The 13,605-nt window shown below is 46.4% G+C and overlaps 1 protein-coding gene across 28 annotated transcripts in view; it reads left to right on the forward strand.

Moving 5' to 3' along the window:
• LOC102943399 (zinc finger protein 850-like) overlaps positions 1 to 13,605 on the forward strand; it is an 82,578-nt gene that overhangs the window by 17,933 nt on the left and 51,040 nt on the right. For 4 of the 28 annotated variants that reach the window (XM_043527951.1, XM_043527957.1, XM_043527949.1 and 1 more), the window contains one exon: positions 8,876 to 8,966. In XM_043527951.1, the coding sequence (XP_043383886.1) occupies positions 8,876 to 8,966 (91 nt within the window). Of the gene's footprint in view, positions 1 to 1,909; positions 1,992 to 2,276; positions 2,314 to 2,673; positions 2,763 to 3,441; positions 3,569 to 7,396; positions 7,496 to 7,855; positions 9,387 to 10,233; positions 12,823 to 13,605 lie in introns of those variants that run through there. The other 24 variants (XM_043527966.1, XM_043527964.1, XM_043527980.1 and 21 more) reach the window with 20 other exon arrangements.

The raw sequence follows: 13,605 nt of genomic DNA on the forward strand, positions 1-13,605 counted from the left end.
CGGGTAAATGGGCGAGGCTGGGAGACCCCGACACCGCGGGGCCGGGCTGGGGGGGCCGCTCTCTGCCGGCAACAGGGCCCGGGCAGGCCCGGGAGGGGACGGGGCAGCGAGCGGCCCCCCCGGAGGCGGCCCGGCCCCGGGCTGCGGCCAGGAGCTCGTTCCTCCGCGGGGCCGCTTCACGCGCCGCACCTGGGAGACGCCTCGGGGCTGCCCAGCCCCAGGGGAGCCGCAGCCAGGCCCTGCCCCGCGCCGCCGGGACCCGGGGGGCTCCTGTGGGGGGGGAGGCCGGGGGGGGCTTGAACGGTCCCTGTGCAGCCTCAGGAAATCCCCGGGGGAGAAGGGGAGGGCGGGAGGTGAGGGAATTGGATCCTTTCCCCGCTCGTGCCGCTCACACCCTGATACAAATTCTCTCCAGTTCTTCCCCTTTTCTCTCTCATTATCTCACACGTGGCTATAAAATCCGGGGTGATTCCTCCCCCCCGCCCCACTTTCCCCTCAAATGATCGGCTCTCTCCTGATTTCCCCCTTTTCTCGCCTTAATTCTCAAATGTCCATTTAAAATCTCTGGTGTGGGGGATTTTCTCACCCATTTTACCTGCAGCGCTTTGTCCTTGTTTAGATGAGAAATTGTTCCCTGAGTCGGTCCCCAAAACGTGGCTGCCCCTGGAGTGGGGATGGGATGAGACGCTTGTTCTCTGCCAGGGTGGGGGAAGGGCGGAGCAAGTGCCCCGGTGGAGACCGCCCAGACCCCGGTTTCCCAATCCCACTTGCTGGCCCCAAACTGCCAACACAGTTGCCCCCAGCTGTCCATTGAACCTCACCTGCCCATCCCCCACTGCTGTCCCCTTCTCTCACCCAGGAAGCCTTCCAGCTCCTCCTCCGCCCTCTTAAATCGCCTCCTCAAAGGGCTCCCTGCTGCCCCTGTGAATGGTGGCAGACGGGGAACTATCACTTTCTGTCTATGTATTGCACAGTATATAAAATCCAGTCAAACAGTCCCCCTTTTCCAACTAGTTATTTCATAGCAATATAAAATCGCCTCCGATCTTGGTGTTTTTTCTCTCATGTTGTCAATTACTTAGTTTGTGACAGGTATTCTTTGCAGATCTCAAAGATTGTTATGAAATACCCTAAACATTTGCCCCACTTTTTCTCTAGTTGTCCATTTCTAATTGAATATGCCCTGAGATTTTCCCTGTCTCCCTTAATTATAAAATACTAAGAAAATCTCAGATTTACACCTTTTCTCAGATTCTTCAACATGGAAATAAAATGTTTGCAACTGTTGCCATTTCCTCTGTATTCATTTTTCAAATATTGATGTGAAATACACTCAGATTTTACCTCCTATCAACAACTGGTATAAAATCCCTCTGATTTTCAGCTTTCCTCTCTATAATTTGCAAAATGGGAGGAAGGGGGGTCCCAGGCAAATGGAATAGCAGAGGCTTTGGGGGCTGCTACTAAATTTGTGCCCCGAGTCCTTCTCCTAGATGTGGGGGGTGAGGGTGGTGGGAAAGGGGTTAGCACTGCCACACAATGACCTCTTCCACGGCATTCTGGACTCGTCCTTTCTGAAATCTGATTATATTGAGACCATTGTTAATCCAGAGTCACTGTATGGAAAGACAAGGAGTGACTCCAGATGAACAGTGGGGCAAATGAGATTAGCAATTCTCCCTGTGAGGAGGTGCTCTCATTAGCTGCTCTCCCCAGAGAGCTAAAGGAGGGAAGGCTGCTCAAAGGCTCTGTCCCTCTCTCCTAAGGATATTGGGGTTCAGCTTCCTGGGTCAGATGCTGCAGCCTCCATTGTGATCTGGGGGACCAGGTTTAGCAGCTGCTGCTACCCTAGCGGGGCTTCTGTGCTGGGAAGTGACCTTAATTAAAGCTTCTTTTCTGCCCCGCCCAGGTGCTGACTTTCTCCAGCTGGTATTAGCCCCTTGGGGCAGAACTGGGCTCTGTTAATACAAATTCTGAGCCACAAACCTCAGGTAACTGAAAGACCTCAGGGAAAGTGCTGGGGACTGGCAAGGAAGTGACTCTGCACAAACAACCCCTCCTCATTTCTCCTCCCATTTGCAATTGCCAGGAGAAAATCCAGTGGTGGGATTGCAGAGAACCCAGGAATGGGACTTTCCCAGCCAGAGAGGCAGAGAGAGAGGACAGGGGAAGGGGAGACTGAAAGGGGCAGTGGTAGAAATGAGTGGGAAGAGAAATTTCCAGCTCTACTCCACCCAGACACATGTGTTGCAGCATCCCTGGCCAGAATCACTTTCCAGTGAACAAGAAAAGGATCAGACAGAGGAAAAGCCAGTTCCTGACTCTATATTCCCCCTGCTCGGTTGTGGCTGCCGAGGGGTCCATGTCTGAGGGAATCCCCCAGAGTGACTCCTTTGGTTCTGCTCTTTTCTAGCATTGTGTTGAGAGACTTTGTTACGGGGTGGGGGGAGGAGGGAGGGAGGGAGGAGGAAGAAGGGAGGTTAAAAATGTCTCTGTGGGCTTAGCCTGGCGGGAGGGGCCAGGACTACGCTGAAATAAAGAGATCAAGCATTTTGCCAGCAAGGCAAAATCTAGGACATCTGTCTGCAAGGAAAGGGCCCTGGGGGAATTCTGATGTGAAATTAACTGAAGCCTGTTCTGAAACCCCCACAATTACGCTTCTCACCCTCCCAGGCTGCAGAACGACGTCCATGTTTCACTCCAGCTCCTCCCATCCTCCCATGGGACAGAGAAGAGTAATGGCTGCAGTGGAGCCAGCTCAGGTAGGGGTTATTGGGGAGTTTTGGATGGGTTCCTTCTGGAGGGAGAGGGACAGCAAATACCTCAGAGATGGGAAGGTTTGCGCAGTCTGGTTTGGAGGTTGGACCGGGGCAGGAAGTTCACAAGGTGGAGAAAGGGAGGAGGAAAGGGGGTGGCAAACCTGCTGGGAGTTATTGAATAAGTGGCCTAGATTCTGGTCCCAGACCCATGAGGTTGGGAGGTGGAAATGCTCTAATTTGTTGAACAGAAAATAACCCACTTACATGGGGCTAGGAAAACTAACCAGACTCATAGTGCGGTAGCCTGACCTGACTAACCAGCTTGTGCTGTGAGATATGAAGGGGGCACCCACCAGTCAGGCTTAGTGGAGATTCCCCTCCCTTCATATCCAGCTCCTCGCACTGAGGAGCGTGTTGGACTTCCTACCAGAGAGCTCTCCCTGGAGCCTGCTGGGGGCTCCATCTCCTGTATCAGTCTCTAGCTAGTAGGTATGTGATGGATCTGCTGGGAGAGAGGAGGGGCTCTGTCTTCGTCCCCTCACCCTGGTGGTTCCAGGATGCTCTGAGCGAGGTGGGGGTGGGAGTCTGACCGTGATCCACCCAGAGCTTCCATTTGATTGGCTCCTCTCCCACACAAATAGTGGGGCAGCAGGTACTGAGTGTTGGACTTTTGCTCTGTCAGGGGCCGGTGACCTTCGCGGAGGTGGCTGTGTATTTCACCAGGGAAGAGTGGGCTCTGCTGCACCCTGCTCAGAGAGCTCTCTACAGAGATGTCATGCAGGAGAACTATAAGAATGTGACCTCACTGGGTAAGGATTCCCATCCCCTCAGTTCTTGGAAGGGGAAATGAAGAGATACGGTTCACGCCACCCCCCAGTGGCATCTCTGCTCTGTCCTGTTTCAGCATCACCCCAATATGCCAGTAACACACACGACCAGAGACCTTCCCCTGCTGAAGAACACTTTGGGAACAGAGCACAGGAGCAGTATCGCACAGTGTCAGATATCTCTTTTTGCTCAAGTAAAACTGGGGCTTAGGTCCAGCATATCCAACAGAAGCTTCCTACCCCCGGCCTTCTCTGAAACCCTGAGCCTACTCCACCCGAACCAGAATGTGCTTGGGGTGTAACAAGCAGGCTCCTGGAGTCAGAGCTGCTGGTCCAGGGCTACTTATCACACAGACACTCAGTGCGTCCTTGAATGCTGGCTGGGGGTATCCAGAGAGGGGAGCTCCAACAGCAGAACATTGAATCTCACCCAGGATTACAGATAACACAAGTCCTCACTGGTCTGGATTGCACTGCAGCGTGTGAAAATGGCTTATGTTGGTAGTGAAACTTCCTGAGACATGGAGAGTCTTGCTTCTCCATCCGCACATGTAATAGCCACCACCTCTCTTCTCTGCAGGCTCCTTGGATTTTTGATTACCTTATTGTCACATGACCCCGATTCTTATTTTTCACATTCTGCTTTTCTAGACTAATTAGCATCTGTTGCTCCTGAATTATAGCTTCTAATTTCCCAGTGTTCTCCACACCCAGGGATTTTCCTACTCCCTCCCATTACACTGGGCTCACTAGATTCCCTAGTACATAAGAGCAGCCACGCTGGGTCAGATCAAAGGTCCATGTAGCCCAGTGTCCTGTCCTTTGAGAGTGGCCATGATTTTATAGACCTCTCTCATATCCCCCTTTCGTCTCTTTTCTAAGCTGAAAAGGCCCAGTCTTTTTCATCTCTCCTCATATGGAAGCTCTTCCATACCCCCATCATATTTTTTTCCCTTTTCTGAACCTCTTCCAGTTCCAGTATATCTTTTTTGAGATGTGGCAGCCACATTTGCATGCGGTATTCAAGATGTGGGCGTACCTTGGATTTATAGAGAAGCAATATGATATTTTCTGTCGTCTTCCCTATCCCTTTCTGTTTGCTCTTTGACTGCCTCTGCACCTTGAGTGAATGTTTTCAGAGAGCTATCCACAAGGACTCCAAGATCCCGCTCTTGAGTGGAAACAGCTAATTTATACCCTATTATTTTATATGTATAGTTGGGATTATGTTTTCCAATGGGCTGCAATACGTGCTATCCTGACATCTAGTACTGCTGAGCTCCTGCATTCAGTAATATCCCTGCCCTTCCTGTTTCCTTTCTCCACTGAACCCCACCAGCCCATGCTTACTGTTCCCGGCTTCCCCAGGACTGACTCATTGTCTCTGGACTTCTCTGTCAGCAAAAAGCAATGCCAGGGAGACTTGCCCTCTGTCTGGAATCTTCGATTTTTGGGACAAGGATTTACTTTCTCTGTGTTTTTAGGAGACTCAGTTCCCCAAGCTGCAGTGCCTTTTACATGGCTTTACTGTGAGAACAGCCACTCCTGGGCGGTTAACACACAGTCTCCAGCATGTAACTCTCTCCCAGCTTCACAGTATTGACTGCTGCTAATCAGTGACTCTCAAGTTACAGTACACCACAGGCGAACCTCAGAAAATTCTCTGGTCCCAGACTTTCCCCCAGAAATGTGCATCTTGCATTGTCCAGCACACTGCTGAACAATGTAAACTGATACGAAGTCTGTCATTTCATCAGTGGAAAATGACATACACCAGCCTCGTTATTCCAAATGGAGTTTCCAACACACTTTAATCCAAACACACTGGTTACATAAAACAATAAAACAAAATTGTTAACTACCTAAAAAAAAGGATTTTAAGTGACTACAGGTAATGAGGCCTAAAAGTCAGAATTGTTTACAAAAGAAATGCAAGATAAAACAGAAACTAACATCTAACTTAACAAGCTAAAACGGATTCAAAGCAAATGTTTCTCTCACCATATGCCAAGACAGGCTGGTGGCTGTCCTTTCAGCCAGGACTCCCCTAACCCGCCCCTGCGCCCTAGTTGAGTTCTTCAGGAGTTGTCATGAACAGAGGAAAAGGGGGGGAGAGAGAGAGAGTCTCAAGCATTTTCCTCACCTCTTTTTATAGTTCAGTCCTTTGTAATAGAAACAAATTACGTTCTCAGCTGAGTGATGGTGACAGGCTGTCTGTTGTCGATATGAGTTTCAAGTGGTCCCTTTGAAGGAATGTAAATGTCTTCTTTACACCTTCCCACTGCCGGAGAATGGCTGTTTGACCAGCTGTTTGCCTTGCTGCCTCTGAGGGAACTGGTCTGTGGGTGTTCCCCAAAATTATAACTTTTCAGTAATATCATACAGTAAAATCTCATAACTTTACTTACAGTGTTGCTCCGCATTTTAACAGGAGGATAATATTCAGTAGATTATGTGATTTCAAATGATATCTCACAAGCCATACTATGTCCCAAATTGATCATAATTTTCCGGAAGAGTGAACATAGGGGTACAGACTGACACAATGTCTGTTTGTGTGTGTTCCCAGCCGATATGTGGGTATTTGGCATCTTAAAGGACCTGGGGAGCTGGTCCTGGGAATTCACTGGTTTACTAAGTGTGACACTATGTGGAATTGTGAGACTCTTTATATTATTATTTTATTATTAATACCAATATGATAAAATTGCAATGAATCCTGCTAGATGTGCCATGTAAGCTGTCAGTGAAAATGTTATGATTTTCCAAGTATGATGATTTTGTTTCTGTTTGTATCACCTTTGTATTGTGAGATATAGAGATGTAGGGTATATTTGTATTTCCAGACTTATGTAGTGTTTCTGGGTGACACCCCCAGACATATTGGCGTCAGCACTGCCTAGCCTGTTCGATGGCCCATCCAGGGACATCAGCTGTACAATGAGACCATGGAAAGGACCAAGGGGATACACCTATTGAGTCAGCGAGACAAGCAGGGGTGCGCCTGTGTACTGAGAACTCCAAGGCTTTTCCATGCCATCTGCTGTGAAACTTGTGTTTGGGGCACAGGAAGTACAAACCACATGGCAAAAGGAATATACAGAGGGTAGCTGCATCATCTCCATTTTGTCTTCAATCCCTCTTCCCACCTCTGGAGCAAATTGTTTACAATCTGAAGCCTTGAACAAAGGACTGAATGACCCATCCAAGCTGTGGATGTGTTCCAGATGGACTTTCAAACCACTAACTCACCAGTACTGCTAAGAACCTGATATACAGATTTCGGAATGTACCTGACTGCTTTCCCATTTCACTTCTTTCTGTCTTTCGTTTAAACCTTTAGTTTAGATACTAAAGGATTGGCTGGCAGCATGGTATTTTGGGTAAGATGCAAACCTATCGTAACCTGTACTGATGCTAAGCCCTTGGGATCAGAAGAACATTTTGTTTTTGAGCATAGTTTTTAAATAACCTCTCAATGTAGTGGACCTAGGTGCTGACTGGGAGTCAGAGAACTGGAATGCAATAAAGGGGGCTGTGTGATTTCTTTTTTCAGCTTCTCGGTAACCAGTGTGGGTGATGAGAAGCAGTTTGTGACTGGTCGGTGAGTTTAACTTCAGTGTTAACCACCAGTTTGGGGAGGATATGCTATCCCTTTTTCAGCCTGCCCTGACCTTGGCATTTTCAGTGAGGGACTGCCCCAGGCACACCAGCTCACACTAAGCACTGAAGTTAAATTAATAGAATGTTTATTTATGACAAAGTCTTCTGACATCAACTGAAGTCCTTTGTTTTCTTTCATCGGAGCAGGGTTTCCAGTTTCCAAACCTGATGTGATCTCCCAGCTGGAACAAGGGGAAGAGCCATGGGTCCCAGAGGAAAGAGAGATCCTGAGAGCTCCCTGTATAGGTGAGGAAACATTAAACCAACTCAGAATCTATAAGGGCCTGAAAGAAACATCTGGGATGCCCTACAAAGTCTTGGGAGGTCTCTCAGTTCATTATTGTCTCTAGCAGGGGTCGTATCCTCAGGGTAAATACAGCTCATGGCTTCCTATAGATCCTAGCAGACACCAGGCAGAAGTTTCCTCCCTTCCCCTGTGAATTTGGATGGGATGTGAAGGCTGAATTGATCCCCCTCCTCTCTCCTATTTGGTGGAAGAGTCTGGGGATGTTCAGTACCTGATTTTTATTTGACCCCTCTCCAGCACTTGTTTTCGTTTGGTCTTCCCCTTTCCATCCCTGTTTGTGGTTTCTATCTCTATCATAGCAGGTGATGCAATTCTTTGTGAGGAGGAGGAGCAGAATTCTCAGCAGGAAAATGTTGAACAAGTGGATAAACACGGAGAATTATCGCAAAGATGGAAAAGGAATGTGTCCAGGAGTCATGAGCAGGGAAAATCCTTTGCGATTCATCACAGACCAGAAAGAGAGCAGGGAAACCAGCCATTGGAGAAAATGGGTAAATATATTTCCTGTCGGGGAACTCAGCAGGGCCTCAAGGGAACCACAACTCAACAGGAAATCCTCAGGAGAAAGAGGAAAAATACATGCAGTGAGTGTGGGAAAAGCTTCACTCAAAGATCAGGCCTTTCTACTCATCAGAGAATCCACACAGGGGAAAGGCCCTACAAATGCACTGAGTGTGGGAAAAGCTTCATTCAAAAATCAGCCCTTTTTCAGCATCAAAGAATCCACACAGGGGAGAGGCCCTATGAATGCAGTGAGTGTGGGAAAAGCTTCATTGAAAAATCAGGCCTTTTTCGGCATTATAGAATCCACACAGGGGAGAGGCCCTATGAATGCAGTGAGTGTGGGAAAAGCTTCATTCAAGGATCAGCCCTTTTTCAGCATCAGAGAATCCACACAGGGGAGAGGCCCTATGAATGCAGTGAGTGTGGGAAAAGCTTCATGGAAAGATCAGCCCTTTTTCAGCATCAGAGAATCCATACAGGGGAGAGGCCCTACGAATGCACTGAGTGTGGGAAAAGCTTCATTCGAAAAGCAGACCTTTTTCACCATCAGAGAATCCACACCGGGGAGCGGCCCTATGAATGCAGTGAGTGTGGAAAAAGCTTTATTCGAAGATCAAGCCTTTTTAAACATCAGAAAATCCACACAAGGGAGAGGCCCTACAAATGGAGTGAGTCTCGGAAAAGCTTCACGAACAGCTCAGCCCTTTCTACTCATCAGAGAATCCACAAAGGGGAGAGGCCCTACAAATGCAGTGAGTGTGGGAAAAGCTTCAATAGCAGCTCAGCGCTTTCTAATCATCAGAGAATCCACACAGGGGAGAGGCCCTATGAATGCAGTGAGTGTGGGAAAAGCTTCTTTCAAAGATCACACCTTTTTCACCATCAGAGAATCCACACAGGGGAGAGGCCGTATGAAAGCAGTGAGTCTGGGAAAAGCTTCACTAGCAGCTCAGCCCTTTCTAATCATCAGAGAATCCACACAGGGGAGAGGCCCTACAAATGCAGTGAGTGTGGGAAAAGCTTCACTAGCAGCTCAGCCCTTTCTAATCATCAGAGAATCCACACAGGGGAGAGGCCCTACGAATGCTGTGTGTGTGGAAAATGCTTCACTAGGAGCTCAGACCGTTCTAAACATCAGAGAATCCACACAGGGGAGAGGCCGTATGAATGCAGTGAGTGTGGGAAAAGCTTCACTCAAAGATCAGACCTTTGTAATCATCAGAGAAGCCACACAGGTGAGAGGCCCTACGAATGCAGTGAGTGTGGGAAAACCTTCACTAGGAGCTCATCCCTTTATAAACATCAGAGAATCCACACAGGGGAGAGGCTCTGTCATAAATATAAAGGGAAGGGTAAACACCTTTAAAATCCCTCCTGGCCAGAGGAAAAACCCTTTCACCTGTAAAGGGTTAAGAAGCTAGGATAACCTTGCTGGCACGTGACCAAGATGACCAGTGAGGAGACTGTCTGTGTGATGCTTTTGCCGGGAAGAGAAAAGGAATGAAGTCTTAGAACTTAGTAAGTAATCTAGCTAGATATGCGTTAGATTCTGTTTTGTTGAAATGCCTGATGAAAGAAGTTGTGCTGAATGGAATGTAGATTCCTATTTTTGTGTCTTTTTGTAACTTAAGGTTTTGCTTAGAGGGATTCTCTATGTTTTGAATCTGAATACCCTGTAAGGTATTTACCATCCTGATTTTACAGAGGTGATTCTTCTACTTTTTTTCTTTAGTTAAAATTCTTCTTTTAAGAACCTGCTTGCTTTTTCATTGTTCTTAAGATCCAAGGGTTTGGGTCTGTGTTCACCTATGCAAATTGGTGAGGATTTTTATCAAGCCTTCCCCAGGAAAGGGGGTGTAGGGTTTGGGGAGGATTTTTGGGGGAAAGACGTTTCCAAGCGGGCTCTTTCCCTGTTATATATTTATTAGACGCTGGGTGGTGGCAGCAATAAAGTCCAAGGGCAAAAGGTAAACTAGTTTGTACCTTGGGGAAGTTTTAACCTAAGCTGGTAAAAATAAGCTTCGGGAGTTTTCATGCAGGTCCCCACATCTGTACCCTAGCGTTCAGAGTGGGGAAGGGACCTTGACACGCCCTAGGAATGCCATGAGTGTGGGAAAAGCTTGACTCAAAGATCAGATCTTTCTAATCATCAGAGAATCCACACAGGGGAAAGGCCCTACAAATGCAGTGAGTGTGGGAAAACCTTTTCTAGCAGCTCAGCCCTTTCTAGTCATCAGAGAATTCACACAAAGGAGAGGCCCTACGAATGCAATGAGTGTGGGAAAACCTTCTCTTGGCACTCAGGCCATGTTAGCCATCAGAGAATCTGCAAGGGAGATCAACACCATAAAAACCTCTAGGGCTATCAGTACTTTTTTTCTTTAATACTTTTCCTGATTCCTACACAGTAACTTTGAATGCTGTTTCAACTGTTTGCTGCACCGTTATCCCTCAGCTTATCCAGATGAGTGCCCCATTTTTGCCTTTTGCAGTTCGCCCTCTTGAGGTGGACCTATTTGTCCTTTCTATTTTCCCATGAGTAATTTGAGTGTGCGCTTCCTATCAGGAAGCGGGAAGCATCAGATTTCTACCATTCCTCCTATTGCAAAGTTATTGTTAGTCACCAATGATACAGATTGTATCATTGCCAGTTGTTCTCATGTTGCTCTGGGTTTTGCTGAAGAGCAGTTATATTGGGAACTTTTCAAACGATATGTAAATGAAGAGAAGCAGGGGCCAGAAAAAAAAAAGTGTAATTTCAGCCTCTGTGACACTGGAAGGAGATGGGGTGACTCAGAGATTTCCTCCTTCCCCATCATTGCAGAACTCTTGGCTTTTGTCTGAGCCATGTCGAGTTTATCTCTGTAACATTCTATCCATCTACCTGGGAAAGTGTCATGTAATGAAGCATTCTCCGTTGTCTGTGCTTGGAGATCATGCTTTGACTTCTTTAATCCTATATCAGAGTCGCTATGACTGGAGATGAAAGTGTCAAAGACCTGGGAGGGGAATTCAAATGGATCCCAAACACAGTGTGATCATTTGGATTTTAAATCCTAGGTTCCATCTATTGGCAAATCCACTTCTGGCAAAGTGGCTGTGTCTCCCCTCCCTCCCTCCCCCACCCCCCATTATTTAGATCCTAGTATACTGAAAATAACATAACTGACTCTTGAGACAGTGCTGAGTGAAGTATGTTTGAATGGATCAGAGGAGAATATGCTGGGAGAATCTCTTGTCCTGATTCTGAATAATCACGTCACCTGCTCTGGAATTTCACTTGACACTTTCACTGTCATGTATTCTCTCTCTGTGATGTGGGTTTCTATCTGTCCTGAGGGCTGTTTGCTCACCCAGTTGGATATTAGTTCAGTTTGATATGATGAAGCTCAGATCTATTGGAGAATTTAAGACAAATGACCGTTTCCTAAAGTCGTCATTCCTCACTTCAGCTTTGCTTTTTCCCCGATCATGTGTAACCCAGGCCCTACAAAAGATCTCTCCTAGTTAATCCTATGTGATTAAGGGAATCCTATGTGATTAAGGGAATCCTGCCCTTCGTGACACAGATGGTGAGGAAACAGAAGTGTTTTTTTTGTTGAATTTATCCTTTGTATGTGCTAAAATGTGTATAAAATCAGTGTTGGCAATGTAACAGCAGCAGAAAAATAGCTATTTTTGAATAGAATCTCCAGCTCTGGTCACTAACAGAGATTCTGATCCAGCCCTGTATCCAGTCCCTTGCCTGAAACTATGCCACCAAATTAAAGAAAAGCTGGGCATGTCTTGGGGAGCCATTCCTCACTAACACTGCTGATATTTTGAGTGGTTTTGAAAAGGATTCTACTTCAGAGAAGTGTAAATTTACCCTGGCCAAGGATTTGGAAAGAACTGGGGTGAAAAGAGTACACACTCAGTTCTTGGTTTCTACTCCAGTAAAGGAAGCTATGGTGACCAGGAAAATTGTTTGTACAACCCCACTTACTAGTTTAGTGTCACTGATTACCATTCCAAAGGATACCAGAGTTAGATTGAGAACTATCATCCTTCACCATTTTGATCCAAAGAGGGAGTGCTTCATAGGACGTCCCTTCTCCGTGGATCCCACTCTGGCTACCTGATTGGGTAACACGGACTTTGAGGCGGTGGGAATGATGATAACTAATGAGGCAATGAAAGATTAAAAAGTGAGAAAAGAGGTATTTTTCCTCATGATGCAAACCTTCCCACAAAGGAGACCTCTTCCACCAACACACATGGCAGAAGATCCTGAGATATATGAACTCCCAGAAGTGGTTGGGACCTACGTTGGGAGAAACCACAACTTGAGCCAAGGTTCAGTTGTTGGGAATGAGTTTTCTTTTAATCCCAACATATGACAAGAATTGGTGACCTTTGAATATGTTATTGTTACCAATGAAAATGAAATGATAGGTGACATTATTGGTTAAAGAGTAAGAGACTAATTGTGTGATAATCTGAATTATTTTGGAATACCGAGAGTCGTCTTGTTTTTTGTTTTTTTCAGTTGTACAGGAAGTGATGGCTAGTCTTGAAAAGTTAATTTGATTTAATTTACCCCCTGTAGTGTAAGAAGTTCTGGTAGAAAACCTTGCTCCAAAGGTTGGGCTGGGAGAATGTGTGTGAGAGAGAGTGTATAAGAGAATATTGGACTAGTATATTTTTTAATTTTTTGTATTTCAAATAGAACTTATTTTGCTTAGCCTCAAAATCAATTTCTATTAAAAGGAAAACTACTTGAGACAAGTTGTGTAACTTTTTGCCCACTTACACTGTAAGGGTCACTGACTTCCCCACTTCTCTAATTTGCAACAGAGAGGCATCGCATCTGTCATAGGACGTGTCCAGGAGGTCGGAAAACCGCCATTGTCAACCATCAATATGAAGGAAAAGGCTGAACTCCATTGCCTTTCATATCAAAAAGCCATCTAAAGCTGGTCTACGCTGAACAGCTATGTTGACATAGCCCCATCTCTCAGGGGTGTGAAAAATCCACTCCTCTGAGAGAAGTAGTTAATGTGACCTGAGCCCCAGTGTAGACAGTGTTAGGTTGTCAGAAGAATACTTCCCGTGTTTGAAGTGTAGACATAGCCTTAGACAGATTGATCCCCTATGGGAAGCAAGTCATGACATCAATTCCAATTTTGACCCATCTTCCTGTATGTCAGAAAGCTACTTGTATGGAGGGCTGAGCCAGCTGTCTGATCACCTGGTCCCTCAACTGTAGCTACAGCTCTTACCATCAATCCAAAGACTGAGAGACATGGAGACTTCCAACCATTGTCATTTTAGTATCTTATTGTTCCTTTCTCTATTTTTTGTGCTGGCCTTTCTGTTCTATCAGAGTGGGATGGTATAGCTCAGTGCATGCGTGACAAAAGCTCATTGGTGCGAGTCACTGTCATTTACAAGCAACTCCTGTCTCAGACCTGACAAACTCACCACACCGAATACACTGATTTTATAACATTTATTCAAGAAGCATAGCAGTGAGATCTCTACCGAAAGCTTGTAAATCATTGTC

The sequence above is a fragment of the Chelonia mydas genome, chromosome 14, assembly GCF_015237465.2.
Source record: "Chelonia mydas isolate rCheMyd1 chromosome 14, rCheMyd1.pri.v2, whole genome shotgun sequence".
Taxonomy (NCBI): domain Eukaryota; kingdom Metazoa; phylum Chordata; order Testudines; family Cheloniidae; genus Chelonia; species Chelonia mydas.